Source organism: Mollisia scopiformis (genome assembly GCF_001500285.1).
Source record: "Mollisia scopiformis unplaced genomic scaffold LY89scaffold_8, whole genome shotgun sequence".
In the NCBI taxonomy this organism is placed as follows: domain Eukaryota; kingdom Fungi; phylum Ascomycota; class Leotiomycetes; order Helotiales; family Mollisiaceae; genus Mollisia; species Mollisia scopiformis.
In genome coordinates, this window is record NW_017263588.1 from 289880 (window position 1) to 316735 (window position 26856).

The window sequence follows — 26856 nt, forward strand, 5'->3', positions numbered from 1 at the left end:
TCCACCATCCAGCGATCGAGAAGTATCGCCCGAATCAATTGTCCCTTTTCAATTCCCACTTTCGGACGCGTATCGCATCCAATCCAGTCTTTTGCAGCCATTCACCGTTGCAGAGTGTCGAGTTGAGCCCGTTCGTTCGACGACTTCCCTTCTACAGTACATTACCGGCGCGCGGAAGCGGAGCGTTCCCCCACCACCACGCTTTTCTTCCTTCACCCGTCGTCCCCGCAAGGCAACCACAACTTTGTGCACACGACCACCACTTTCTTCTTGTTGTCCTCTTCACTGATGCCCTATTCAACATGCAGCTCTCGAGCCACTTGCTATCCTTTGTAACCTTGCTTTTCATCTCATTTATCTGCGCTCCTGTTGCTGCATTCGCCGTTCCATGGTCCAATAACAACCAATTCTCCCCTACGCAACGTCACTCGGCCACAACAGAACAGCCACAGAAGCTTCGAAGCGTCTTTCCTCAGTTGACATGGCTTCGAGATACTGCTATAGAGAAGATATTCGGTCTGCCACGGAACACGGCGAAGGCTGGATTGGATAAGCCGAGCTCTCTGTCGCGGCCGACGAGCACACAACTACCAGCGACTTTATTGGCGAAATATGGAGGAGACGTTGTACTCCGATTCAATCTGAGTACTGCACAGGAAGAGAAGGCATTGGCGGAAGCGGCAGATACACTTTTCCTAGATGTGTGGGAGTTTACAAACAACTGGGCGGATATTCGTCTTAGACAGGACGATGTATGTTTTGTGGAGGACCAACCAATATGGATGCATAATACTGACTCTACCAGGTCCCTTCACTCCTAGGATTACTGCCAAAGTCTCTCCAAACAGCACACTCCAACTTGATGCCCGATTTGGCAAATACTATCTACCAAACCTATCCCTCAATCGCCTTTGGAGAACCGTCATTTCCTCCAACTCACCTGGATCGTTCATTCACTCCATCTTTGAAAACATCTGATGGAGTAGAGAATATTTTCTTCCGAGACTATCAACCGTACTCGGTCATCGTCCCATGGATGCGTCTTATGGCTTCGATGTTCACTACTCATGTCCGTATGATCGATATCGGAACCACTTATGAAGGTCGAGACATCCACGCTCTTCGGGTCGGCGTATCTCCAAATCTGCCACAGGACAATCCGGAACCACGAAAGACCATCATAGTATCAGGCGGCTTCCATGCTAGAGAGTGGATATCGGTAAGCACAGTGACTTATGTTGCTTGGTCACTTATTACCTCTTACGGAAAGTCACCTGGAATTACCAAGCTTCTCCAGGAGTTTGATTTTGTTTTCATCCCCACGACGAATCCTGACGGATATGTTTATACCTGGGAGAACGATCGATTGTGGAGGAAGAACCGTCAACAAACCAGTCTTCGATTTTGCCGTGGACTTGACCTCGACCGTGGGTTCGGATTCGAGTGGGATGGAACGACTTATCAATCCAATCCCTGCTCAGAGAGCTATCCCGGAGATGAACCATTCCAAGCCGTCGAATCCCACAGACTAGCCGAATGGGCAAAGAACGAGACAGAGAATAATGGCGTAACTTTTGTCGGGTTCCTGGACCTACACTCTTATTCGCAACAAGTCCTGTACCCATACTCCTATTCATGTGCCGCCAACCCACCCACCCTAGAGTACCTAGAGGAACTCGGCATGGGACTAGCCAAAGCAATCCGCATTTCAAGCGGACAACAATACAACGTAGCCTCAGCCTGCGAAGGCGCCGTCTCCTCGAAACTCAAGCCCGCAAAAGGCGGTTTCCGGATGGAAACAGGCGGCGGGAGTGCAATCGATTGGTTCTACCACGAAATGCACGTTCGGTACAGCTACCAGATCAAATTAAGAGATACTGGTAGTTACGGCTTCTTACTACCAAAAGAAAACATCGTGCCAACAGGTGAAGAAGCCTTCAATGCTCTGAAATACTTCGGAGATTTCCTGCTAGGGAATAAAGGCATTGAATCCAAGCTCCTGGAAGAGCTACATCAGGGACCTGTAGCAGACGTCAAAGTCGAGGTTGAAATAGTGGAGCTAGACGATGATATTGAATATGATGCTGAGGACGTCAATTGGGAGCTGAGGCGGAGAAGGAGGTAGACAGGAAAGAAAAGAAAATGCTTTGGTATCATATAGGAAATGGCGTCATTGGGATAGGATTAATACCTGGTGCGAGGCGTTGGCGGGATGGGATTTAGGTTCGAGTATATAGTCTTGCTCCGTTAGGTTCGGAATTCAAAGAACCTCGATACTTTCAACCAAGTTCCTCAACGTCCAACAATCTTGTGTCTCTAGCTTTACCCTTGTGTCACTGCTTGATATCTCCGCAATAGCAAGTCCTTGCTAAATCCATCTCGTCATCCCAGATCCGGGTGAATCCGCGGCCCAAATCGGCCCGCTCGATCCCGATATCGCGAAACCCTTAATAGTATCAAATAAGCATTTTTCATTCCCAGAATTAGCACAAGTCAAAGTACGACTTCCGACAAGATTTAAGAGGCATACCATCTTCTCAGAAAAAAAAGACTTGAAGCCGGAGTAGGACGAACCGTCCCAAGAAGGCAGCTAAGGATAAACAATGGTGAGCCCTTGTACTAAGCAATTATCATACTCCCGTCTCGGTATGATGGTTGTTAATGTTTTGTTGGATTTTATGGTTTTTGAGGGTCTCGCTAAAGTTCCTTGGGGGGTTTTTTTGGGTGTTTTGTTTTCAGTAGAGTTGCGTATTGCTATCAAACACTTCAAACTCAGTCTCAATACTTATAGCCCAAAGCTGACTGCTTATACGTTAACGACTCTTCAAGTACAAAATGCGGCCCTACCTGGAGCAATGAGTTGGAGAAGGCAATTTAGAAGCTTTGTTGGTAATCCATACTTGAGAAAGAGGTTTAAAGATCAAAAGGTATTCCGGTAACGCTCAAGAAGAAAGAAATTGTGATTTCCGCACACTGAGAATGAAGGTGAAAAGGCAAAGAGTCTGCATGGTATCATAAGCTTGCTTTCTTTCCTTCATCTGCCAACATTAAAGGTAGCATAGCTAAACGCCCATCCATCCATCCATCATCATTCAATGAGCAAAAAAAATCCATCCAAACCTCCCAGCAACTATGGCCCATCCATCCCTCCACACGAAAACGGCAAAACGCCAGCAAATTCAAATCCGCAAAGAGGTATCCTGCTATGTGATGAAGAAAAATTCCCATCCATCATACCCTAGCCATAATTTTCGACGAATTCTTTTCCATAAAAAGAGAATCTTCCCAACACCATTAATCAACCTCTCTGCTCACCACCACCCTGAACAGGAGCAGGCGGCGGTGGTGGGGGAGCAGAATACATATACCCCGTCTGCGGCTGCAGAACCTGACCCTGACCCTGACCCTGCTGGCTCAAGCTCCTCTCATGACTCCTCGGTACCGCGGCGTCGTTATAAGACGCTGCGCCGTAGCCGCGGTTGATGGGGTGGTGGAGCAGGGCGCCGATGTTGTGCACGAAGAGGGGGTACAGGAGTTCGGTGATTTTCTCTTTGTTGGCGAAGTCGAGGGCGCGGTCGTATGGGATCCTGTTATCAAAATTGTTTAGTGAGATTTAGGAGAGGAAGGAAAGGGGAAGGGGAGAGGAGGGGGATGAGGTACCAGACGCCTTTAAGGTGCATGGGCCCGATTTTAACGACGTGCTTGAGTTTTTCGCTCTTGAGGATTCCGTCGCGGCGGCCGCGGGTCATGCCTGCGACGTTGAGGAGCTTGGTGCCGTTTATCATGTGGTTGTCTGGTTCGTTCTGTTAGTATTTGAGGTGAAGTGTGTTGGTGGAGGGAAATAAACTTACCTTCGCGGCGGGCAACACATGTACCCTTGACATCGACCTGGAAGCAGAGCGTAGATTCATCTTCCCATAGTGTAGCAGTGACTCTGGGCTTCATGCCGATTGGAGCAACTTGGCCGGTTGTGTCCATGCTTTGGGGAGCCTCGAAGTGGTAGTTTTGTCCGCCTTGTTGGGCCTGCTCGATGTGTGCAAAGTTCATTGGGGGCAAGGGCTCGCCGGTGTATTGCGGGGGATTGGGATAGGTGCGGGGTGGTGGAGGTTGCTGTTGTTGCGTTTGAGGATAGCGGAGTTGGATATCGTAGGAGTACTGCGGGTACGATTGGGCTTGATTCGCGTCGGATTGAGGAGGTTGAGGACCGGTAGGAGATTGGGGATTGGCATTTGCTGGGGGAGGAGGGCCATATGGCGAGACGTGCTGCTGCTGGTTTCCGGGCGCCATTGCGAGGATTCTGGCAGAGGAGGGGAAGGCGGCCGTGGAAGGAGAGCTTTGATCCATTGGAGATCTTTGGGTGATTGGGTCTGTATTTGGGATTGGTGGGTTGGAGGAGTTGTCTTTAACGACCATCTCTGCCTTGGAATCAGCTTGGTGGGGTGATAGCGAGGAATTGTGCTTACTCTGCCTAAATTGAGACACGGAAGTAGGTCAACATGCAGGATGAATTGAAGGCAGATAACGAAACCGAACAGCAGGTTGACGAGATGAATGAAGGGGAAGGGAACAGATGACGAGTTCGGAAGAAAAGAAAGAAGGTGAGATGCAGCCTTGCCGTAGACGCTGTCGCCTGGATGTATGTGCGGGAAGGTGATGGATGTGGATGTGGGTGAGATGCCCGTGCATTATTGGGCTGCATGAGCCTGCCCGCAAAGCATCGTCTATCAGTTCAGCCATGCGCCCGCCCCTGGTCAATTGTGAGGAAGAACTGAACTTATGAAACTGTTTTCGATAGTTTGGATTCCTTTGACCACCCGTTTGCGAGAACTGTGGGCAAGGAGAGGGATGATCACGGCCCTACAGGAGGTACTTACATGAAAGAAAGCTCTGGCTGGAACATGGTTGAGGGGTTGGGAGGGGTACAGTTCTCCAAGGACTGTACCTAGGTACATCATCGACGGGAGAGTGCATAGAAGCAAAGACAGAGCACAGCATTTGAGCTTCCAAATTTCCTGATATATGATGGGGAGGATCTATTTATACATGCACATGCATGCAATGCAATGCAACATTGTTGCTTGATTAGCCACATGTTGGTCTTCTTTTAGAGACAGAGTTGTGAAACTAGAGTGTCTTAGGCTACCAAAGCTTCAGCCCTTCGAACTTTGACTTAGTCAGACATTCATCGCTCAAATATACGGTATCTCCGATGCGTGTTTCTTGAGATGCCTCGGGATTCTCCATATCGTGTGATATTCATGGAATCAGACGATCATACTGTTTTATCTTTCACCTATGAAGACATTTGCGAAAAGCGAAGCGGGCAAGCATTTCATAAAACTACACTAGTAGCTTCTATCGTCCACCCTATTAGGCGAAAAGTTTTTCCGTACCCCACGAAGCCTTAAACGGGATTTTATACTGGACCCCGCCAAAAGCACATGAGCATAGTCCGTCCTCGGCCACGTCGAGATATCGAGTCCAAACATTGTTTGCTGAAAATATTGAGACCCTTTGATGGCCATGTTAATCGTGGATCAGTTCTAGGACCCATAACAACACTTCAGCCTGGCAATATGGCGGCCAATCCCACTGCTACACTTACTTCTCTTCTGCGGGGGTCAACAATCGACGACCACAATGAATTTCTCAAAGCAGCCAATGCTGCTCTAAAAGCTTCGAAGAACAATCCCGATGCATTACACGTTCGAGTCGTGGCACTCCTGAAGTTAGACCGCTTCGACGATGCATTACGAGCCCTCGATGACGGAGGAGACAAACTGGCAGAACGTTGCGTTCTTGAGAAGGCATATGCGCTGTACAAGACCGGGAAGCTCGCAGAAGCAAAAGAGTTAGTACAAGGGTCAAAGAAGAGGGGATTACAACATGTGGCTGCACAAGTGGCATATCGTGCAGAGAAGTTCGAGGATGCTGCCCACATCTACAAAGAATTGAGCGCAAACGAAGGTCCGATTGAAGGAGAGGAGAACGATTTGAGGATCAATAGCTCTGCGACAGATGCACAATTAGAATGGCAGGGAAACGGGGACAAAATCGATCCAAGCAGAAAGAAACCATCAAGAGAAGATCTGGAAGCATTTGAGACGTCCTATAATGCTGCATGTGGCTGTATTGCTCGTGGAGATCTTGGCGCAGGCAGTGTATTATTGAAGCGAGCGAGAGATCTGTGTGAAGCTTTGGATGAACTGAGTGACGAGGATAAGCAGGCGGAAGTGCTACCAATCATGGTGCAGCAAGCCTACGTCTTCACGAAGCTTGGCAAATCTGAAGAGGCCGAAGCTCTCCAAAAAATGATCAATATCGCTGAGTACGGTGCTTTGCTCCTCTTGAAAGATGTAATACTGACAAAGATAGTGTTCCTGAACCACCATCTCGAGTTATTGCTCAAAACAACGCTTTGGCTTCATCTACAACCAATGACAATCCTTTCATGACACAACGGATCTTCGATTCTGTTCCTAAGCTATCTCACGGAGAGAAGTTTTTTGAACATCAATCAAGCATTTTGAAACGCAACAAATATGCTATCGATTTACAATCACAAAAGTACTCTGGAGTAGCACTCTCGACCTCTTCTGTCATCTCCAAATCTCCACCAACTATTTCGCCATTCATCAACACCTTGTCTGTCGTAAATGCAGCAGCTCATGCACACAACGAGACCGGAAAGGCTAGTCTTAAAGCCATTTTACCTCTTCTTGAGAAGCGACCTAATGATGTTGGACTTATTCTTGTTATCATCCAACTCTATATCCTGACCAACAACCCTGGTCCTGCCATCAATCTCTTAGAGACATTCTTCAAGCGCTTAGAAGAATCTACAGCACCACAAGACCAGGACGTACGCTTTGCACCTGGACTTGTTGCAGTTCTTATCTCACTTTACCGCCTCTCTGGTCGCAAAGCACCCATAAAGAACGAACTAGCGAAGGCAGCCACCCACTGGCGGAGGAAATCAAAACCGTCAATTTCCCTCCTCCGCGCTGCGGGCACCTCTCTCCTTGAATCTTCTAACCCAGAAGATCTTTCCACAGCCGGAGAAATCTTCACTAGTCTCCGCAGCCAAGATCCCAATGATCGGACCGCCATCGCCGGCTACGTCGCATCCTACGCCACCACCGATCTCTCCAAAGTCTCCTCAGATCTCGACAAACTTACCCCAGTTTCCCGTCTCATTTCTGGCATCGATGCAGAAGCATTGGAAGAAGCCGGTATCCCCTCCTTCACACCTAATGTACCCGCAAGCAAGAAGCGAGCCGCAGAAACAGAGAAGGAAAAGCCAGCTCAAGAGCCCAAAAAGCGCAAAATCAAGAAATCGAAGATGCCAAAGGACTTTGAGGAAGGAAAGAAGATGGATCCTGAGCGCTGGCTACCGTTGAGAGATCGAAGTACTTATCGACCAAAGGGCAAGAAGGGAAAGAAGAAGGCGGCGGATCTAACGCAAGGTGGAGTGGTGAAGGAGGAAGAGAGTTTGGAGTTGGCGGGTGGTGCTGGGAGTGTGAAGGTTCAGCAGAATACTGGGGGTGGCGGCGGTAAGGCGAAGAAGAAGAAAGGAAAGAAGTGAGAGTTTCGTGGTGTAGCTAGCTTTAGGTTGCATCAATGATTAGAGCTCTGCATGAGATTCAAATGCTTAACACTCAACAGAGCCTCTGTTCAATCAACTTTCCCTTCGGACTGATCTCCATACCGTTACTCGCCGCGATATACGTGGACCGAAATCGATTCTCGCTTAACTCTCCTTTTATATACAATTAAAGAATTAAAAGCCAAAACAAAAACGCTTCTTGGACCCGTTCAAGCCTATACGAAGAGCACGATATGCTTTGTCTTCTTGCCACATATATCTTAGGAATGACATTGATGCCTCACACTTAGATCAAAGAATCTAGCCATTAAATCCAAATTCGATTCCTTCATAATTATCCCGATCTCAAACATCCCCCTAACTCAACCCCAGCTCCCATATATAACCTTCATCCTCCCCCAACCCCCACTAAAGAATATACCTAAAATACGGCGAATACTCCCCCATCTCACTCAACTCCTTCTCCGTATACCTCCCCTCCAACTCCTCGGCCGGAATCCGATCTTTCTTCAAATTCGACGCCCGGAGACAATACCAATTCGCGATCGTGGCTCCCACGCCACCGACCATAACCAATACAAGCAGCGTGATGAAGCCCGAGTTATACGTCGGTGCTTCGGATGTTACGAAACTATTTCATTATTCTTCAGTAGTCTCTTTCTTTCTTTCAAACCCAAATCCAAGGCAAGGAAAAGTTAGCAGAGGAAACGAAACCCACATATTAGCCCCAATACACCCACCAAGCAACTGCCCAAACGTACTCTGCCACCCCATAGCAGCAGCCCTCTTCGCCGGCTTCCGCACATTAGTCCCCAGCCAGGAGCCCACGGCGGGGGCTTGCATGTTGTAGCCTGCGACGACGAGGAAGAGCGCGAAGTAGGAGACGCCGGCGAGGGAGGGGTGGTAGAGACATGGCCACAGGATCACGATGCCGGTTGTGCCGACGGTGTAGGAGATTAGGAGGGAGCGGGCGCGGCAGCGGTGGGCGTCGGAGTAGAGGGCTATTAGGATTACGCAGAAGACTAGATGGGGAGTGGGGGGTTAGTGAGGCGGTGGGGAGGAGGAGGGAGGGGAGGGGGGAGGTACAGGCGAAGACGTAGGGGGGTGCGGTTAGGGCTTGGGCTTTGATGGAGGAGTAGCCGAGGGATTTGACCATTGTTGCTAGGGTGTAGTTTACACTGTTGTTTGGCTTTAGCAAAACGTGTTATAGATATAAAGGAGAAAAGAACTTACGAGTACGTAGGCACAGAACCACCAAATGCAAGAAGAGACGCAATAAAACTACCAAGCAGTCAGCAATTCAACATCTGCTCCACGTGAAGGGGTACAAACTAAGTCTTCCAATCCTTAACAGCCTCCCAGAACGCGCTCCAGCGGAACGTATCATCGGGTGCGATCGGGCCATTGGCATACTTGACTCGTAATTGCAGGAACTTCATCTCGTCTGCTTTGAAGAAGCGCGAGGACCAGGTTTCGGGGAAGTCGACGCAGAGCCAGAGGCCGATGATGCCGATGAACATGGTGATTGCTCCTTCGATTATGAAGAGGTATTGCCATTGTTTTAGGCCGAGATGGCCTTGTAAGGGGCCTACGGCGTAGGCGAGGAGGCCTCCCTGTATCGGTGTCAGGAGTGTGTAGGTTTGAAGGGAGGCAGAGCACTTACAAATGCGCCGGAAAGCATGGTCGCACTGTCATATTCTGTTAGTCATGTTTCGAGTGGACTTCGGGTGTCCTTGTACTTACGAGTACCAGTAAGCACAGCGGGTCTGTAGCTCAGAGCTAAGATACCAGCAGCTGAGGGTGTAGAAACCTAAGACTGTAAGTTCAAGGACTCAAATTGGTGTTGGAAGTACATACATCCTAAAGATTCAAACATTAGCTCTCTTCAACTTATCTCGTTGAGATTGTGGCATACCTTGAAACAAACCAGCCTCGAACACACCAAGCATGATACGGGCAGCACAGTAATCACCATATGATTTAACCCATGCGCTTCCGAGTGTGACCGCGCCCCAGCAGATCACCAAACCGGAGAGCCAGAGCTTTGGACCGAATTTTCGCATACACATGCTATGACAAGCGTCAGTCTTTATAACATGCAAGAACTCCCTTGGCGACTTACTTCGATGGTGCTTCGAGACCGGCGTATGCTATAGAGCGACTCAGTGAGAGCTACATAATAGAGGTAAGGTAGCATACTGAAAAAGTACCAAGTAAGAGCAAGATTGAACTGGTGACTCGTCATATGGGTATCCTCGAGAAAGGTGTAAATCTATTCGCATATGTGTCAGGTGACCCCGCTTGTCACAAAAAGGGGGAGATTTTACTTTGACATTGCCGGCATTCGATTCTGCCAAGGTCAGTCTCCCTCGCAAATATACTTGGAAAACTTACTATCAAGCGAATTCAACAAATAGTACAAGAAAAGCATAGGAATGATTCGAAGATCGACTGCTGGTATCAGCTTTCATCCGATATAAAGACAAGCGAGGAACGCACGTCGCCGAATAAGTGCCTTGTACGCTTTTGGATCTGATTCGAATTTGTTCTTGAGTTGCAAGAACTCGACATATTCAGCAGCATGCGCAGCCTCGAGAGGCACTGGTGCGTCAATCGTTGCTGGATCGATGCTGGTGCTGAGGCCAATTTGCTTCTCTTCTCCTCCACTGTTGTCTGAACCCGAAGCTTTTCGGTCCAACATCGGGAAAACATTGGTGGAAGCCATTTTGACGATACAAACGGCTGAGAGGAAAAAGTAATAACAGTATTAGGGAATATCTTATACTTGCATCAAGTCGATAATATGGGATTGAGAGGCATATCGGCAAGATCGGTTCAGTGCCGGGATCTGATCTAGCAATTTTATAAGATACCAAGATCCATACAAAACATACGTCTCTCAGAGATAAGCAACGTACTGTAGAACAAAACATAGATCCTGATATCCAAGGCATGGCATTCCTTTGGTAGTCTCCGCTCTTGAATCGTGCATAGCCCGAGATCCTTGATCTGGACTCCATGGCGACGTATATAACGGCAAGAGTGGGGATGTGGTCCTGGCAATACAACGGCAATATCGGCTCTGAACCGACTAAAAGGCTTACGGTATCAGTAACCAATGATACAAAGCGCAATGACCAAGGCTATAAATAATGTAAGGCTTCAAGACTTCTTGAGTTCTGCTGTTGTCAGGACCTCGACTGCATTAGGTGATCTGGCCAATATGACCTTGGTGCTGGTCGAAGGACGGGCACTGACAACGTTCTGGCCAACTTGGCACTTGCTTCAATCGACGTCGAGTGTGAACATTGTTCTGGAATGAGATGTAGACTCTTTCAAGTTATGTATTGACTCGTGGTGATGTGGCTTTGTGGCGTCAAGAAGTGAGACTGAAAGGCTACTCGTGAACTCCACACTGCCCCGTCTGGATCCACAAGCAAGATCAACATGTGGTCTGTGTCATTCATCGAGAACGGGGAGAACCCAGTAGCTTGGCTCGTCAAGATAAGGTTGAAGGGTCCTGTCACAGGCCACCATTTCTTTCCGTCTTCTAGGGGTCGTAATGTCGTGGAAAGTGGGATGCAGGTCATAGGCAAGTGCCTTTAACATTTTGTACATTGGATTTCACTAATTTTGCTCTTTCAAATCCGAGATGGGACCACGCAGCAGAGATGATCATGAGCAGTCTCAAGATGGCGAGCCGCCCGCAAAGATGCGGCGGACTTCGCGTGCCTGTATTCAAGTAAGTAGCAAGAAAGGCACATGGCCTAGTATTCGATGTTCATTTGTCTCCAGTGTCGAATGCGCAAACAAAAGTGTGATGGTCCAGTAGAGTCAGAGCAGACATTACCGTGTCGACGCTGTTGCCAGTTAGGTGCAACATGTTCCTTTACAACTACACCTCCGGAGAACGAAGGGGAACATGGGACTCTTTCGAATACGGTTCATAAGGTCGGCAAGATACTCAAGCAGGTGACGGATCATCAAAGACGGATACAAGAATTAGAAAAGGCATTGCGAGATCTCCGGGAGGAGCGGGAGGGAAGATCAGAAAGAAAGGTCCTTCTAGAGAATACGACATCTGTTTCTGGAGCTGGAACAAACGCTTTAGATATACCTACAGATCCCGGAACCCAACCTCAGTACCCAACAGAGGTTGATCTCAACCAGTATGACTTCTGATCGATAGTACATGAGATAATTTCGAGCTAACGAAACCCGCTAGGATATTCTCCCCATCAAATGCTTCTTCAAAGAGCCACCCTCAGAACGCGCAAGCCAATCCGAGCATGTTTGGCTCAGAACTACCTTCTCCTCCGCCCACGGATTCAGGATTCACAATGGACGCAGTGGATCTGGATACTCCTATGTCGACGCTACGGAACCTCAAAACACTATCCAAAGAGAGAACCGAAGAGTCAGCAGCGGCAAGAAGCATGACCTACGATCCAATACTTCCTGTACTAAGCAGAAAGGACATCCAATCTTTTGAGCAAGACCCGATTGTACAAGGAATCATGACTCTCGAGGAAGCTCAGCAGGCGTTTGATATATTTTTCACCCACTGCCATCCACACGCTCCATTTCTATGTATCCAAACACAACGCTCGGCATCTTACGTTCGCCAAACGAGTCCTACCCTGTTCCTCTCAGTGTGTACAATTGGTGCAAGATTTTGGCAAGCCGCAAACAGGTATGCCTCTTCACTATTCTCAAATCAAAGCTAATCTCTTTTATCAGCCAAATGAACTATGAAGGACTTCATAGTGGATACCAAAATCTAGTCTCGTTATTAGATACCAGCATATCACGCCTTCTATTACAGCCAACGTTGTCTGATGTAAACCTCGACCACATTAGATCATTACTACTATATATTCAGTGGATGCCAACAGAACAACATACGCCAGGCATTTGCCAGACCCGATGTAAGAATCATTATATCTTTGCAATACGTGATCTAATTGTGTCTAGACAACGATATCTCAGCCTGGAGTGTTTTGGGCCTTGCCATCCGATACGCCATCTTTTTAGGATTGGACCGCACAGCCATCAAGCCTTTCCTCCCAGAGTCCACTGATTCTCCCACACAAGAAGACTTCTCTCGTCTGCGAGTTTGGATAAATATACTCACCTGTGACTGCCATTTGATGTTGTCGGCGGGCTTGCCTGCATCTTTAGATCCGGAGCCAATGATGAAGATTGTTCGAAATTTTGCCTTCCACAAAGATTCTCTACAGCCAGGTGATGCAAAGATTGCAGCTATCTGTGAGCTGGTGACTATTGTCAAGAAAGCGGCAAAAAGTAGTGGAGATCCAAGTGTTCGCTCACTGGATGCAGCGACTCTGAAGAAGACAAATTCTGAGTTCGATACTTGGGAATCGTGAGCAGACACCCCATTCTCCACCATAAATCCTTGCTAATTATTTCAATGTAGATTCTGGATTTCTGAACTTAGTGGTATTTGCAAAATGTTCACCTTATGGGAACCGTGCTAATAGTGACTCTAGATGTGTTCCACCACAGTCAGATACCGTTCACTTCTTTCCGGGTATGAATCATCTCTCCAAATCTAGCTGTTCTTGCTAATCTTCTATAGTGGTACCGCCTGGCCACCAACAGTGCTGGCCTTGGATCTATCCTCTCACCTAAATCCTCCGAACAACCAATGCAGCTCTCCCTCCTCCAAGCCCTCGACAACAGCCTCACAGCAGCTGCTCAAACAATCTTTGCCCTAGCCAACGAAACAAACTGGCAACTCTGGCCAGCTCAATGTCAAAGCCTAAGCTCGTTTCCATCCCGGCCCTTCACGATCAATGAAGCAGCAATAGGACGATTCCGCTTCGCTGTCGACTCGGCATGGATCACTCACAGCTTTGCGGCCGTCTTCTTGGTCCTGTGTTATACCCGCGGGGCCATAGACGATGAACTCCAGATCTTGCATCTTGCCCATTCGGCGTCCGTTCGGACCGTCGCACCAGCTGCTCCAAGACCAAGCTCGCTTTTCTTCCGTCTCATTTCACTCGCATCGCAGATCTTTGATACGATATGTCGGACTTCAGCTGCTCATCCGGCAGCTGATTATCGGACTATTATTAATAATGTGTTCTCCGTGATTCTGAAGGGCAATAAGGAGGAACAAGACACTCAAGGTCAACAGGCTGGAGACAACCTTGGAGGATTGGGGTTGGCGGGCGAGGATATGAGTATGGATGGTCTGTTTGAGATGATGCTTGACGCGGGGTTCAACTGGCAGGGAGGTCTATTTAAGGATGATGGATTGGATTATCCAGTGTTATAGACAACCTATGGAACTGACCGTAAATCTTAGAGGCGTTGGTGGTCATTATACCTAGAAACACAATAATCAACGATCAATATGTCTTTCTAAATACTGTTCTCGGAAGTTCAACAGTTTTCTGAGGATATTCAACGCAAAAGACTAGCTACATTTATACCTTCTTGCAAGCCGTAAAATGCAAGGTACAAAACGCAACCCTCATCATCCCGCTCCCTGTTTCCTATCAACCAAAGCATCGGAATCAATGCCAAGGAACCCGAAAGCCATCCAGCAAGCAGTCCACTTTTCTCATCGGCATCATCGGCAAGCTTCCAAAATCGCCTTCAGCCTTGCATAACTATACCGTACTGAGGTCGTCAACACCAGCTCAAAGAAAAACAACAGGAAAGAAAGAACTTTGAAGACGTAAGAGAAGATCTCTTAGAATAGGTTCACTCGATACCATAGAGCAGAAAGAGCTCAGCTCATATAAGCTGAATTGCTTGACTGTATACCCCATTAAAGGCTCCTTCGGAGCAGATGTCGAAGGGGTGGATTGGGACTTTGTTCCTTTGCCACAAGATGTCATCGATACCGTACTTCTTCCACCACTCTCTTCGATTTCCAAATTAAAGAACTGATATATGAAAAGTTAATACACCTCCAAAACCGCCACGCAGTCTTCATATTCAGAAACACGAACCTAAACAACGACCGCCAAGTCTCCTTCTCCAAACAGCTCGGAGAGCTCGAGATCAACCATTCATGGGGAGGCAGCGAGCGCGTTGGGTCAGAATACCTATTTGACGTCTCGAACCTTGAGGCGGACGGGGGTTTAGTGAAGAAAGACTCGGTACTCCTCCTCACTTCCCCTCCCCTCACCATGCTAACACCCGCACAGAGAAGATGGCACCACGCCCTCGGCAACGCCCTCTGGCACACCGACTCCTCCTTCAACCAACACCGCTCCAAATACTCTCTCCTCCTCTCCCACACGCCCTCCAACTCCTCCGACTCAAACACCTTTTTCGCCGACACTCGTCTGGCGTTCCACGACTTGCCTGAGGAAAAGAAAGCATATCTCCGGACGCTAATCGTAGAGCATTCCCTCTGGCACTCCCGCAAACTCGACTCTCCAACCATATACCACTCACCCACGGCCGACGAATTAGTCAAGAAACCACCATCCTGCCACAAACTGGTGCAACTGTCCCCTTCCGGCGAGCAAGAAACACTATTCCTCGCCGCGCACGCGAAGCGAGTTTTCCTTCCGAGCGGGAACGAGGTGGAGGATAGTCAGAAGCTGGTGTGGGACTTGATACAGTGGTGTGCGCAGGAGAAGTATGTTTTTGCGGCGGAGTGGAGGGAGAGCGGGACGTTGATGTGGTGGGATAATAGGCAGTGTATGCATAGGGCGAGTGGGTATAGTGAGGGGATGGGGAGGAGGGATGTGAGGAGGGCGACGGTGGTGGATGATGGGAGGGAGGCGTGGGGGATGGGTGAGGAGGTGATTGGGAGGTTGGGGTTGAGGGGATGAGTGATGTGTATCTTGAGATAAGGTACTGTAGAGTGTGAAAGGATAAAATCGTATATTCCATTTCTGGAATTCGGTAGTGATGCAAGTGAGAAAGCAGACGATAACATGGGGTGTTTGCGGCCGACTAGGCAGCAACAATTGTCCCCAAAGTCAAGATAAACAACCAAATCAAGCTTTTCGCCAATTGAATAAGCAAACCAGACTTCAGGTACGTACAATAGCGTGTTTCATATCACGAAAGCCTCGTCACCTCTCGTGTTCCTGCACATGTTCACACTTGTGTATAATACTGATTGGTGATGTTGATGCCAAGCCTCGAAGGAGGAGGCTTTGCAGAATACGAGGTGCATCGCGAACGTTCCCCGCCCATACTAGCGAAGGTCCAGATAGTGAAGATCATGATTGCTTGATACTATCAAGACTTTGGAAGCGAAAAAATGCTGTGCAATTGCCGGGTTTTGATATCGTGTTGTTCTTGTTACCCCTCATCACATAGAATATATCTCGGGATGGAGTCCCAACTTCGTAGGTACCTTTGAGCAATTATATCCAGAAACAGATACTTCTCAATTCACACAAACACAATGGCGAGCTCAAGAACTCCCTTTCGCAACCTTATTTTCCTCCTCCGTGTCGGTGCTGGTATCTTTGGCACCGCAGGGCTTGGCCTCTACATCGTGGTGTTCAAAGATGTGCTTAATGACTGGGACAGTCAGGAGGCAGGATTGACAGCTCTACCAATCGCTGCTGTAAGTCCTCTTCGTATAACTTCAGTCCTTTGTTGATGAATGGATAGGGAGGTATCATCCTGATCTGGAGTATACTCTCTGCAATCTTCATGCTTATTCGAATGTCCCATCTCTTCCTCACAATCGGGGATTTCTTCATCTTCATTGCCGCGACGGTGTTGGGCGTCATTGGCTTCTACCACGACGACGAGACGTATCTAAGCACTGGGAACGCCAACACCTTTAGTTGGGATAACGATTCTTCGTGGTTGCAAATTGAGGAGATTGGGGCTGTGATGCTTCTAGTCGCCGTGTAAGTCGTGCATGGCTTTTGTCTTCGTCATGGTGTCCGTTCTGACCGTGTTTGATAGCGTGCATCAACTCCTCCTGGTGCTTTTCAACTTCTTGGAGTATAGACATGTGAAGCGGGCTGGTAGGAGAGTGTCGTTGCCACCATATATAGACTACCAGCCGGCCGCTATCGAGAAGAAAGACGACTTTGAGCTCGACTGGCAGAGTGTCGTGTCTGAAAAGACCCTTCCAAGTGTTGTCAAGAAGCCAGTCAGTGCAGTGGTGTGAAGGCGACGAATACCGGGAATTGTTGGTTGGGGATGCAATAATTCTCATTGCTTCGAATGTCGGATCTGATACCAGGCCTTGAAAGCTTGCCTCGTTATTGTAATTGAAGTGGACATGCATCGAATATAATGGACTTTCCCCCCTGCTGGGACATTGACAAGAGAATCTGCTCCAATATTCAATTTGCAAAATTGTTTGGCAGCAATATTTGACCAGACGACGGCTTACTCGTTTACATTGGACGATGTGCAACAAGGTATGATTGCTTGACTAAACGATGGTTCATGAATGGTAGAGACATTCCACGGCAGAAGTGCGAGGTCCTGACGTGCAACACGATTTCTCTCTATCGATGACGATTTCGACGTAGTAGATTCAAATTGAACAATAGTGCATCTCCGAGTCGCACAAGTACAGCCAATAATCCACTATCTCGACCACCGCTCAACGAGCTGCTCTTTATGAACATTCTTAGTCTGTAACGAATACAGATCAACAGCTTCCAAGTCCTCCTGCAAAGCTTGTATGTCGTTTTCAAATGAATTCACAGAAGATTCAAGTTCTTGATCTACTAGATGCACCGTATGATAGTCCGTATCTGCTAGAAGCGAATCTCGTAGTAGATTCAATGTGACGTGAGCATCGAGTAGGTGAGAAGCGATTGATGTCTCGGTTGTTGATTGAAGACTCGTCATGTGGCTCTCCAGTTTGCTAGCTCTGTCCATTAGGGCCCTTTCCAGGAAAGTAATTCGTTCTTCGTCAGAAGCATCTGCGGCAGGGAGAGTGATGCTGAGATTACGAGCAAGCTGACCAGCGGGATCTAGATCCTCGTCGAGATGGCCTGATGAGCGGCGAGTATTTCGTACTTTTAGTGAGGACTGAGAACCGGAAGATTTTCGTCGCCTCTGGGTGTTAGACTTTGCTGGACTTGTTGGTTTGACACCAGGTAAAGCGTCGGTTCGTTTGAGCTCGGTCTTTGCAGAGTCTAAGACGAATTGGAGCGCCATATTATGGCATTGGCTTTCTTGCGCTCGTTGCAAGAATGTCTCGATGCGATTGATGAGGAAGACCAGACATTCATGTATCTAGGCAAATGTTAGATGGGATAATAGATCAGATTTCACAGAATATACGTATGTTACTGCCTTCACTGCCCGCCGTTGACCTTTGCCATTGGTAGCAGCAATGCTTCTCAGAGCTGGTTCCAGATATTGTTGTTCGGCCGACATCTGAGCCACAGGCAATATTTCCGAATATAAAGATTCAAGCTCTTCTTGCAAGTCGACCGCCTCTTGGCCATCAGCACCATGACCATTTGTATCTCTCGACTGACTCAAAGCCTCGAGATAAATTCGATCAAGCCGAGTGCGAATGCCTTCCACGGTATGCTTGATGTACCTAGCACAAAGCTCTCTAATCCTAGCAACAAGAACATCGTCCTCGGGCTTTCCAGGATCAAGATCACTAGCAAGTTTCTGCAAACTTAACAACAGCTTGTCATCCGACTTAAGAATGCTGTCCACAGTCTGCCTAGCATTGGCTTCAGAGCCCTTAAGCTGCTGATCCAGATCAGAAGTTTGGTATATCAAGCTTTGAGAAAGCTCCTCAATAGCAGCACTGATCTGACCCCTTTCCACATCCCATTTTCTCGTTTGCGCTTTCTCGATCTGGGACCTTGATTGAACAGCTCGTTTCTCGGTTTTTACTAAAGCGCTCATAGCATTTTGCTGGAGTCGCAGAGTTTCGGTCTGCTTCTCAATGGCGGCTGTTGAACGCTTCAGTTCTTCGATCGCGGTGTGAGTTTCTTCCTCGCTGAGCCCTTGGATCATGGATAGGTCCTGTGCGGCCAGAGTGTCTGCTTCTCCAGTCTTCGTGAGAGTAGCATATCTATAGAATTAGTATGCCAATAGGAAACGGAATGCAGGTACATACAAAGCAGCTTCATCTTTCGTCAGAAGAGTTTCCGGAGAAAGGTATTCCTCTATCCAAGCTTGAACAGCGGTCTGGCTTTCTTTGTCAGCGAATGCTGCTTTGATAGCCTCTCGATCGTATGGTATATCACGATCGCGCAAGATCCTAATAAGTGTACTCGATAAAGCGTCCGCCATAATGTTGAATGGTATGCAACACAAGGCTGAAAGAATGTGTTGTTTACGAAGTCATTGTCGCGAGGCGCGTTGTTCGGCTCAGCCTTCTCGGCAAAACCGCTCGGCCCAACTCTCCGAAAACGCAGCCCAGAACCCACTCTGAAGAACAGAAATAGTCCGAGTCAGAAGTTGCTACATTTCTCACAACTTTGTATCATTATGAATTGGGACAATGGCTCATAATCAGAGCTATACGACTATTATCTCAGACGGGATCGAAGCTTTGCAATTGGTAAATGCCCCTCATTTACCCCACTATTCAGCAAGGCAGAACGAGGCTGACAATATAGGTCTTTCGTTTGACATGGCAACGAAATCTCACTTCATGGCTTTATGTGCCTGTTGGTCTTCTTATCATTCTTCTAGCTTGTTTTGGGGTTGATTCTTTGATTGGATTGAGTTCTGTCTCATTTCCAGCATCTGTGGCTTGCTTGATTCTGTTGTTTTTGGGCTTGATCGTCATCGATTTGATCATTGGTGATCGAAAGACAAGAGCTCTTGTCAATGTTATCGATGTGCCAGTAAGAGTTATATGAGAGTATTTTGATTTTTAGCTAATGTCAGCAAGGCCGGATTTGCTCTTCGATATCTAAATATATTTTTTACACCTTCGTGAGATTATCCCTCCAGTTGAGGAACAGTCTAATCATCAAATAGTTTCGTTCTCCTTCCTCTTAGTTCTCCAATCAGTGGAGTCGAAGTTGGAAAGATTATTGCCGTATTCAGTAAGTACCATAGTGCTTTATCATTCATTTGAAGTGATCATGCGTCTACTGTTAGAATGTTTCGTTTTGTATATATGCTGGTATCTGATATCAATTTTCAGTTGTTGGCTTCGTCGTCGTCATGGCAGCAACAGCCTACTTCGCTCGAGGACTCCAGCTCCTCCTTGGCTCCTCGAAACGAGCAATGACAGAGAGAGCTGAAGAACTCGGCCACGAATCCGATGCGATTCCCTTGACGGATACCAACCCGAGACAAAACTCTGAAGCAAACTTTACTCCAACGACCGGAACAAGCACGCCACAAGAAAGTGACGAACCCATGAGCACTTTAGCCGCACCTCGACGAACACAAGATCCATCTCTCATCAGAGGCACAGGAGGACCACCTGAGAATGATGCTTCCTCCCAAGCGGTAACGAGAGTAAACCAAGTACTCCAGCAACCGCTACCACTCACGAGACCCCAAAGATGGGCTGCGGTCATCAACTTGAATTTTGACCGACTGACCTACCTTGTTCTGTTCCTGCTCGTTGGCCTGCCAATCTACTACAGCACAGGTTACGCCATGCCAGCACAACTAACTTTCAACATCCTGGCTTACTTCGCCGCACTTGCTCTTCCTCCTCGTTGGCGACGCTTTCTACATCCTGTTCTTGTCTCTTCGGCCATCACGGTTCTTGGTGTTTATATCCTTGGTGCCATCCGAGGAGACAGTCTTGACACTTCCCTTGACGCATATAGAACACAAACAACCTACCTTTCCCTCTGGGAGAACAAGCCTAATCTCCCTTTACCAGGAGCTGGCGACGTCCTCGTGTCCATTCTCGACGCTGGTATTGTCGCCCTGGCTCTGCCCATGTTTGCTTACCGACAAGAACTCAAACGCCACTTCTTCGCAATCGTTCTCCCGAACATTGCAGTTTCGATTGGTTCGCTCTTCGGCTATCCTGCTGTGTGTTACGCAATTGGGATCTCGGCTACGAGGAGTCTCGCATTCGCAGGCAGGAGTCTGACGTTGGCATTAGCCCTTCCGGCAGTAAAGAATCTTGGTGGTGATGCCAATACGGTTGCCGCGGTGGCGATAATGAGTGGGATTGTTGGGGCGCTGGTTGGGCCGCAGATTTTGGATTGGTTGAGAATTCCTGAAGGTTAGTCATGTGTGAGCTGTTGCTGAAATTGGCTGACAAGCAGTAGATGATTATGTGACGAGAGGTGTGACGCTTGGTGGAAGCTCTTCTGCTATAGCCACAGCTGTTTTGCTACAATCGGATCCTAGAGCTGCGGCACTTTCGAGCCTGAGTATGAGTCTATTCGGTATCATAACTTTGGCGCTGACTTCGGTTCCTGTGATTGTTAAAGCTATCGACTCACTTGTGGGTATGTAAAAACTATATGTATAGAGATATAATATAGGTAGAAACCCGAGTGAATGTCCATAATATTGATAAATGTAAGCGCTTTTAATTCAACGTACAGCCACGACCAGCCAGGATTTGATTGCCCAGCAATATAAAGACCGGCCCCAAAATGAAATGATTGAAATTCATATAATGGTGACACGCTTTACTCGAGTCTGCCAGCATATTAGCATGCGATCGAACGGTGGTTGATGTATTACATACCTCTCAATGAGATGCAGTCCAGAAGCAGTCTGGACAACACCGCTCACCTGTCCAGGCTTGAGTTGGAAAGCAGCTTCCTCGAACTCCTTTTGCATATCTCCTTTGCCAAAGAAACCCAAGTCGCCCATCTTCCTCGCACTGCTGCAATCCGACTCACTAACGGCAAGTTGACCCAAGGTTGTTTGGCCGCTTCTGATACGAGCTTCATGTCCAAGAATAATACTCATAGCCTCTTCCTTCGAGCGCTTGATCTCAGCCTGCACCAATTCATCAGCTCCCAGTAATGCCTCGTCTGAGTGTATTCAACCTACCTCACGCCAACTGCTGGGTCTCCGACTATCCCTATGCTTAACCAGCAAGTGACTCGCACGAATCTTGTCCGAATGTCCTGCGTTGCCGTTTGCCTGAGCACCGGGTCTGATCTCGAGCGCACTATGATGCTCGGCCATGTAGTTCTTCAGCTTCTCGGTATCGGTTCCTTGCGGCGGTTCCCATCTTGACTGTTTCTGCGACTCGTTGAAGTAATAAGGGAGGTTTTTGGAGTTACTGTGACGAACTTCCCATCCTTGAGGAAGGCCTGCGTCTGCCTATATTTCGTTGCATCAGCATAATGTTATGTTGGGCATGTTGGCTTAGCAATGAAGCGGGACGGAGACGAGGCTGCGTTGTAAACAAAAAACAAAGCAGGAACGAAAAGTTGTACAGAACTAACCATTGTGTGAGACTGTAAGGGGGGATGGAACGGGATGAAGAGACAAACTGGAGTCGGATGTCTGAAGGAGAGAGTGTTTGGCTTTGAGGTGTTGTACAAAACAAAGCGATTGCGAAGGGTTGAGAGGTGATCAACGGGGCTGCAGATTGCAGGAACGCAGGTGCTTTGGGTCACCAGACTACTTGATCCCCGCCTCTTAGTACAGCCAGATATTTAAGCGTGGGCGACAGGGGTTCACATGCGGCCGCCATCGACCTTCTGAACAATTCGATACTCTGAGTGATCACAAACGTAAAGTTTCTACGAAAGGACGAACTCTGATCTTGATAGCTCTCTCCAACTTCATCGCCTTCGACACCCTCCAACTACCCTATCTACACACTTCGACCTTCGATACTCTATCAGTCCCCGAACCATGGCTTCACCAGCATCCAGCGCAGGCGATGAGCCCAAGAACAAGATGGAGCAAATCACATTCCGATTCTGCAGTGAATGGTAGGATAATACTCATCGCATAGATGTCTCTATCTAACATGATCGCAGTTCCAACATGTTGTACCCCAAGGAAGATCCCGATACCCATCGTCTACAATTCGCATGCCGAACATGCCAATATTCCGAAGAAGCAACCTCCTCGTGTGTCTTCCGCAACGTCCTCAACAACGCAGTCGGCGAGACAGCAGGTGTGACACAAGATGTTGGATCGGATCCAACTGTGGGTTTACCTCTCTGTTTATTATGTGGTTCTGTTGTGGTCTGTGAAGGCGCTGGAGGGAATGTAGGAATGCCAGAGCGCAACGGGGAAGAATGCTCAACGGTGGGAGAAGTGCATTAGGAGATGCGGAGAGCTGTTGTATAGGTGTTGGCGTTGTGTGCACGTTCCTATGCCTTTTACTGATGTGGTTTTCCTCGTACAGCTTCCCAGGTCGAACAAGACTTGCCCGAAGTGCAAGACCGAGGATGCAGTCTTCTTCCAGTCTCAGCAGAGAAGTGCTGAGACCGGTATGGTAAGTCGACGTCCAGCCACATCTCGAACATTAGCTAATAAAGATACAGAAACTCTTCTACGTGTGCTGTGGTTGTGGTCATATTTTCCAATGATACCCTTGGATTTGGAATTTCAGCGGCGTTTCTTTCATGGCGTTCGGGCATTGCATAGAGAAAAGGTTACGGCATGGTTGGGTTCGGAGAAAGGATAAGATGCGTGGGGAAGATTTGATATTTCCAAAGACCAAATTCTGAACGCCTTCCTGCTATGCTACATGCGCCGTGACTTCCATACAGTGATATTACAGATGCATTGGTGCCAAAGATAAAATCTTTGACCACTTCATCTTCCTCAGCTCTGTGCCAACAACACCTGCAAAAAAATTAGCCTTGCAATTGAACTGCCCATGGTATACTGACCGTTCAGTCTGGTCCCTATTGGCTCCCCCGCCTTGTTGATCAGGACACAGGCATTATCGTCGAACTTCACCACACTTCCATCCGGCCTCTGTAACTTCTTCGCTGTCCTGACTACCACCGCATGTCGAATATCTCCTCTTCGGACTTTGTTCGCTGCCGATGTAGAAACGCTCGCGCCGGGGCCTGACTCCGAGAAGTTTCGTTGCTTCTGTACCACAACAATAACTCTATCTCCTATATCAAAGTGAGTATTGAATCACTCATCCCATCAAGGTCTGCCGTACCGATCTTCGCATGCCGTTTCATTTTCATGACCTTCACGCATTCGACAATGGCCGCTCCCGAATTGTCGATGCAATTCATCATTGTCTGAAAGACAATTAGCTTTCATAACTGGCAGGAACAACCTTGGAGCCATACCTTTAATTGAATCATCGTAATAACATGTCACAGCTTCAATGTCCGGTTGAGCTGCAATTATTTGATGTCGACGAATACATTATCCAATCCACTCGACTTTTTTGATCTAGCCTCGTGTTGGGCCTCAGGCATTCCTTCAGCCCGGCCGGCCTCTCGAATTATTGAAATTGGGATGATAGGAGCGTTCACCTCCTGGTATACGACGGACAATGAGTTGTCAGATTTGTTAGACCTTTACTGGCTCTGACATTTGGCCGCTCACTATCTCTTTAAAAACCTCATCCCGCAACTCTGCTATTTCTTCCAAATATATTCTCTTTTATGCACGTCTACCCCTGGTTACCACGGTGCTGAGCTGAGAAGAAGGCTGCGCAGCCCACAATAGGTTATTCCTCGCACATTCGGACGCTGCACACAAGGCCAGATTGCCTATTTGAGAGCATAGCGCGCTATTCTGTTATCGATTCCAATTCACCTTATGAGTGTCTAGTCGCTCTTTTTGTGCATACTTAATCCCAGTCGCGAGTCGCATTCTCCCAACTGCTCTTCAGCACAACCACTTTCTTGTCGCATGAACAAGAACAACAACATACATCGTCACAATGCCCCCCAAAAAGAATTCTTCAAAGAAGGAACGTCTTACTCTTGCCCAGTTGGCAGCTTATGATGATATCTTAACAGATGCCCTCGTCGATCATGTACGTAACCCCGTCTCAACCAACAAATGCGGATCTCACACTCATTTTAGGTCTACTTCTGGACGACAATTCGCAAGAACAAAAGCGCATATCACTCCTCTCGCGGTATTACAGAGGATGATATCACCAAAATCCTTCAAAACCGCGTCATTGTCGAGAAAGACGCAGCTACAGCCGAAACAGAACTCCTTGCGCTCTCTGGCTTGAAGAAGTTCTCGGACAGTCTCAAGACAGACAAGGAGAAAGATGATTTCAGACGACATCTACGAAAGTACATCAACATCTATCTGCCAGACTGCCCATTCGAAGTTTCGAGCACCAACCGATACACGATTGTGACGCAAGAGGCGGCGGTCACAGCTCGCAGATTCATTAAGAAGGGAGAGATTGTCAAATACTTGTGCGGAATTCAAGTTATAATGACAGAGGAAGAGGAGGAGCTCATTAAGTCAAGCCGCCGCGATTTCAGCATTGTGGTTTCTAGCCGTAATAAGACTGCGTCCTTGTTTCTTGGACCAGCCAGATTCGCAAATCATGACTGCGGAGCGAGCGCAAGATTGATGACTACGGGAACTAATGGTATGGAGATCATTGCTGTTAGAGATATTGAGATTGGTGAAGAAATTACTGTGTCTTATGGTATGCTATGACCTCTGACCTGAAACGAAATACTAATCGAATTGCAGGTGAAAATTATTTCGGTGAGGACAACTGCGAGTGTTTATGTCAAACTTGCGAAGATCAATGTTTGAATGGATGGTCAAAAGGAGACGATGGCGAAACCAGGGTGATTCCAAAATTGTCCATTGAGGAGTCAAATGAGGGATATTCGTTCCGACGCCGCCGAAGACGCGATTCCGTCGACTCTTCCAGGAACGCATCCATGACTCCAGATATTATGATTCGACCACACGTACCAAAGAGAACCCCACGATCGCTTTCGAGATTCAAGAACCAGGATTCTCCCTTGTCACCATCAATTGAACCATCCGGATCGCAAACTCCTCGTAAGCGTAAGCGACAAGATGAGATTCCGCCGTCTCCATTGGCAACTTCTGAGATCGAGGAGCCAACAATGTCTCAGAGTCCATTGAAACGCAGTCGAAAAAATGAAGTCCTGCGATCACCATCGCCTGAGAAGGAGGAGCCGACATCTACAGAACCCCATTCCGAGCACAACGGCCTGGCCGAGGTGCTTCGGTCGCCAACACCTGAAAAAGAGGCTGTTAAGCCAGTATATACTCCACTGAAGCGCAAGAGAGAAGACGACGAGGGAGTGTTGCTATCTCCTTTAGGCTCATCGAAGAGAGTACGAAAAGATGTAACGGTCAAGAGCGAGCCATCTCATTTGAATCTTTCTACTCTCGCCAGCACGGAGTCTGCACCAGAGAGTTCGTGCGAATCGAGAGGCGCCAGCTTTTCACCATCTGGTACCGATAATCAGACCAGTACCGATGCTACATCTGTTGACGAGGACACCATCGTGGTAGAGCCATACGTCAATCCGGTCGTGTCTAAGCTGAGAAGAAGAAGACGTAGTAGCAAGCAGACCCTTCTTGAGCAGGCCAAGATGGGCGATCCTGTACTTGTGGGTGGTTCGACTACTGCAGAGCATCCTGTACTACAAGACGATGCAAGCTCTGTTCTGTCAGATCTACCTAGTGAGATGTTCGATCGCGACGATACAAGTACGAAGCGACAGGAGAAGGCTATGATTGAAGTCAAGCCGAAGAGGGGAAGAAGAAAGAAGAAGGAAGTTGCACCGAAAACAGATCTGGACCATGCACCATCAGTCCGGATTCCAGGTGATTATGTTCTCACACCACGCTTGTTGGTAGATCTTGCATCAGCATGGATTACATGTAAGATCTGTGAGGAGTCTTTTGTGCAGAATGATGCGTACTTTACACGCTCATCTTGCCCACGTTGCGAGCGTCACAGCAAGCTATTCGGGTACATGTGGCCCAAGACCGACAAGGAAGGCAGAAACGATAGCGAGGAACGAGTCCTTGATCATCGAACCGTCCATCGCTTCATCCGACCAGTCGAAGAGAAGCAAGCTCGGAAGCGCAACAGGAGCGCGACCGAAAGCCGAGAGGTCACGAGAGAAGTCAGCGAAGCAGTCATTGAGGAGGCCAATAGACGTGGAAGACGGGCTAAGAAGCCGAGGATTACGATGTGAGGTCTTATTGCACTATTTGATGTCATTTCAGCGAGCATGATGTACGATATTACGGCGTTCTGGGGATAGGTGGCATTATTGCATTGCATCATGTCTGTATCACCCACGGACTGATAGATTCGAGCTGGCTCTGCGATACCCAGATATGTATAACAGATAAGTAGATATCAGTCTACAGAGTATAGTCGTAATGAAGACTTGAGACAGCAACTC

At 48.0% G+C, this 26856-nt stretch overlaps 14 protein-coding genes across 14 annotated transcripts; 9 read left to right on the forward strand and 5 right to left on the reverse strand.

Moving 5' to 3' along the window:
• The first annotated feature begins 17 nt into the window (after positions 1–17).
• LY89DRAFT_612634 (putative metallocarboxypeptidase ecm14) lies at positions 18–2308 on the forward strand. The gene is made up of 2 exons (XM_018210630.1): positions 18–752; positions 806–2308. Exons 1-2 carry the CDS (start codon positions 303–305, stop codon positions 2123–2125), a joined length of 1770 nt encoding a protein of 589 aa, XP_018073484.1. The 5' UTR covers positions 18–302; the 3' UTR covers positions 2126–2308.
• A 183-nt stretch (positions 2309–2491) lies between these two features.
• Positions 2492–3118, forward strand: LY89DRAFT_478468 (uncharacterized protein). The gene has a single exon (XM_018207825.1). It carries the CDS (start codon positions 2604–2606, stop codon positions 2937–2939), a length of 336 nt encoding a protein of 111 aa, XP_018073485.1. The 5' UTR covers positions 2492–2603; the 3' UTR covers positions 2940–3118.
• Positions 3119–3593: 475 nt separating this feature from the next.
• Positions 3594–4047, reverse strand: LY89DRAFT_581070 (DNA-binding domain of Mlu1-box binding protein MBP1; the record flags this gene model as incomplete). The annotated part of the gene is made up of 2 exons (XM_018209091.1): positions 3594–3793; positions 3852–4047. 2 exons carry the CDS (start codon positions 4045–4047, stop codon positions 3594–3596), a joined length of 396 nt encoding a protein of 131 aa, XP_018073486.1.
• A 1399-nt stretch (positions 4048–5446) lies between these two features.
• LY89DRAFT_612640 (uncharacterized protein) lies at positions 5447–7653 on the forward strand. The gene is made up of 2 exons (XM_018210631.1): positions 5447–6328; positions 6376–7653. The coding sequence occupies exons 1-2, from the start codon at positions 5577–5579 to the stop codon at positions 7583–7585; spliced, it is 1962 nt and encodes a 653-aa protein (XP_018073487.1). The 5' UTR covers positions 5447–5576; the 3' UTR covers positions 7586–7653.
• A 361-nt stretch (positions 7654–8014) lies between these two features.
• On the reverse strand, positions 8015–10307 carry LY89DRAFT_580949 (putative high-affinity nicotinic acid transporter; the record flags this gene model as incomplete). The annotated part of the gene is made up of 13 exons (XM_018209082.1): positions 8015–8237; positions 8325–8628; positions 8693–8784; positions 8840–8887; positions 8939–9219; positions 9270–9294; positions 9350–9416; positions 9522–9676; positions 9729–9756; positions 9806–9878; positions 9934–9956; positions 10001–10057; positions 10106–10307. The coding sequence occupies 13 exons, from the start codon at positions 10305–10307 to the stop codon at positions 8015–8017; spliced, it is 1578 nt and encodes a 525-aa protein (XP_018073488.1).
• A 510-nt stretch (positions 10308–10817) lies between these two features.
• LY89DRAFT_683068 (uncharacterized protein) lies at positions 10818–13979 on the forward strand. The gene is made up of 8 exons (XM_018214626.1): positions 10818–11348; positions 11402–11775; positions 11832–12299; positions 12347–12534; positions 12581–12989; positions 13044–13066; positions 13117–13157; positions 13206–13979. Exons 1-8 carry the CDS (start codon positions 11259–11261, stop codon positions 13905–13907), a joined length of 2295 nt encoding a protein of 764 aa, XP_018073489.1. The 5' UTR covers positions 10818–11258; the 3' UTR covers positions 13908–13979.
• Positions 13980–14112: 133 nt separating this feature from the next.
• On the forward strand, positions 14113–15423 carry LY89DRAFT_706021 (Clavaminate synthase-like protein; the record flags this gene model as incomplete). Its single annotated transcript, XM_018217493.1, has 3 exons — positions 14113–14184; positions 14539–14739; positions 14788–15423. The coding sequence occupies exons 1-3, from the start codon at positions 14152–14154 to the stop codon at positions 15421–15423; spliced, it is 870 nt and encodes a 289-aa protein (XP_018073490.1). The 5' UTR covers positions 14113–14151.
• Positions 15424–15753: 330 nt separating this feature from the next.
• LY89DRAFT_683069 (uncharacterized protein) lies at positions 15754–16880 on the forward strand. Its single transcript, XM_018214627.1, has 3 exons — positions 15754–16172; positions 16220–16464; positions 16523–16880. Exons 1-3 carry the CDS (start codon positions 16008–16010, stop codon positions 16728–16730), a joined length of 618 nt encoding a protein of 205 aa, XP_018073491.1. The 5' UTR covers positions 15754–16007; the 3' UTR covers positions 16731–16880.
• A 213-nt stretch (positions 16881–17093) lies between these two features.
• LY89DRAFT_716730 (uncharacterized protein) lies at positions 17094–18865 on the reverse strand. Its single transcript, XM_018218286.1, has 3 exons — positions 18663–18865; positions 17864–18617; positions 17094–17815 (listed from the first exon to the last, which is right to left on the reverse strand). Exons 1-3 carry the CDS (start codon positions 18836–18838, stop codon positions 17159–17161), a joined length of 1587 nt encoding a protein of 528 aa, XP_018073492.1. The 5' UTR covers positions 18839–18865; the 3' UTR covers positions 17094–17158.
• A 122-nt stretch (positions 18866–18987) lies between these two features.
• On the forward strand, positions 18988–21059 carry LY89DRAFT_612651 (uncharacterized protein). The gene is made up of 6 exons (XM_018210632.1): positions 18988–19109; positions 19168–19398; positions 19446–19489; positions 19535–19602; positions 19704–20750; positions 20797–21059. Exons 1-6 carry the CDS (start codon positions 19050–19052, stop codon positions 20985–20987), a joined length of 1641 nt encoding a protein of 546 aa, XP_018073493.1. The 5' UTR covers positions 18988–19049; the 3' UTR covers positions 20988–21059.
• Positions 21023–21989, reverse strand: LY89DRAFT_683072 (peptidyl-prolyl cis-trans isomerase-like protein 1). Its single transcript, XM_018214628.1, has 4 exons — positions 21937–21989; positions 21536–21811; positions 21225–21481; positions 21023–21175 (listed from the first exon to the last, which is right to left on the reverse strand). Exons 1-4 carry the CDS (start codon positions 21937–21939, stop codon positions 21166–21168), a joined length of 546 nt encoding a protein of 181 aa, XP_018073494.1. The 5' UTR covers positions 21940–21989; the 3' UTR covers positions 21023–21165.
• A 191-nt stretch (positions 21990–22180) lies between these two features.
• On the forward strand, positions 22181–23426 carry LY89DRAFT_683074 (DNA-directed RNA polymerase-like protein II subunit rpb9). The gene is made up of 5 exons (XM_018214629.1): positions 22181–22431; positions 22480–22651; positions 22854–22943; positions 22993–23294; positions 23342–23426. Exons 1-4 carry the CDS (start codon positions 22352–22354, stop codon positions 23035–23037), a joined length of 387 nt encoding a protein of 128 aa, XP_018073495.1. The 5' UTR covers positions 22181–22351; the 3' UTR covers positions 23038–23294; positions 23342–23426.
• LY89DRAFT_612661 (mitochondrial 54S ribosomal protein YmL38/YmL34) lies at positions 23010–24037 on the reverse strand. The gene is made up of 4 exons (XM_018210633.1): positions 23764–24037; positions 23628–23712; positions 23344–23577; positions 23010–23296 (listed from the first exon to the last, which is right to left on the reverse strand). Exons 1-4 carry the CDS (start codon positions 23776–23778, stop codon positions 23226–23228), a joined length of 405 nt encoding a protein of 134 aa, XP_018073496.1. The 5' UTR covers positions 23779–24037; the 3' UTR covers positions 23010–23225.
• LY89DRAFT_612664 (uncharacterized protein) lies at positions 23964–26850 on the forward strand. Its single transcript, XM_018210634.1, has 3 exons — positions 23964–24461; positions 24512–25100; positions 25148–26850. Exons 1-3 carry the CDS (start codon positions 24366–24368, stop codon positions 26641–26643), a joined length of 2181 nt encoding a protein of 726 aa, XP_018073497.1. The 5' UTR covers positions 23964–24365; the 3' UTR covers positions 26644–26850.
• Positions 26851–26856: the final 6 nt, after the last annotated feature.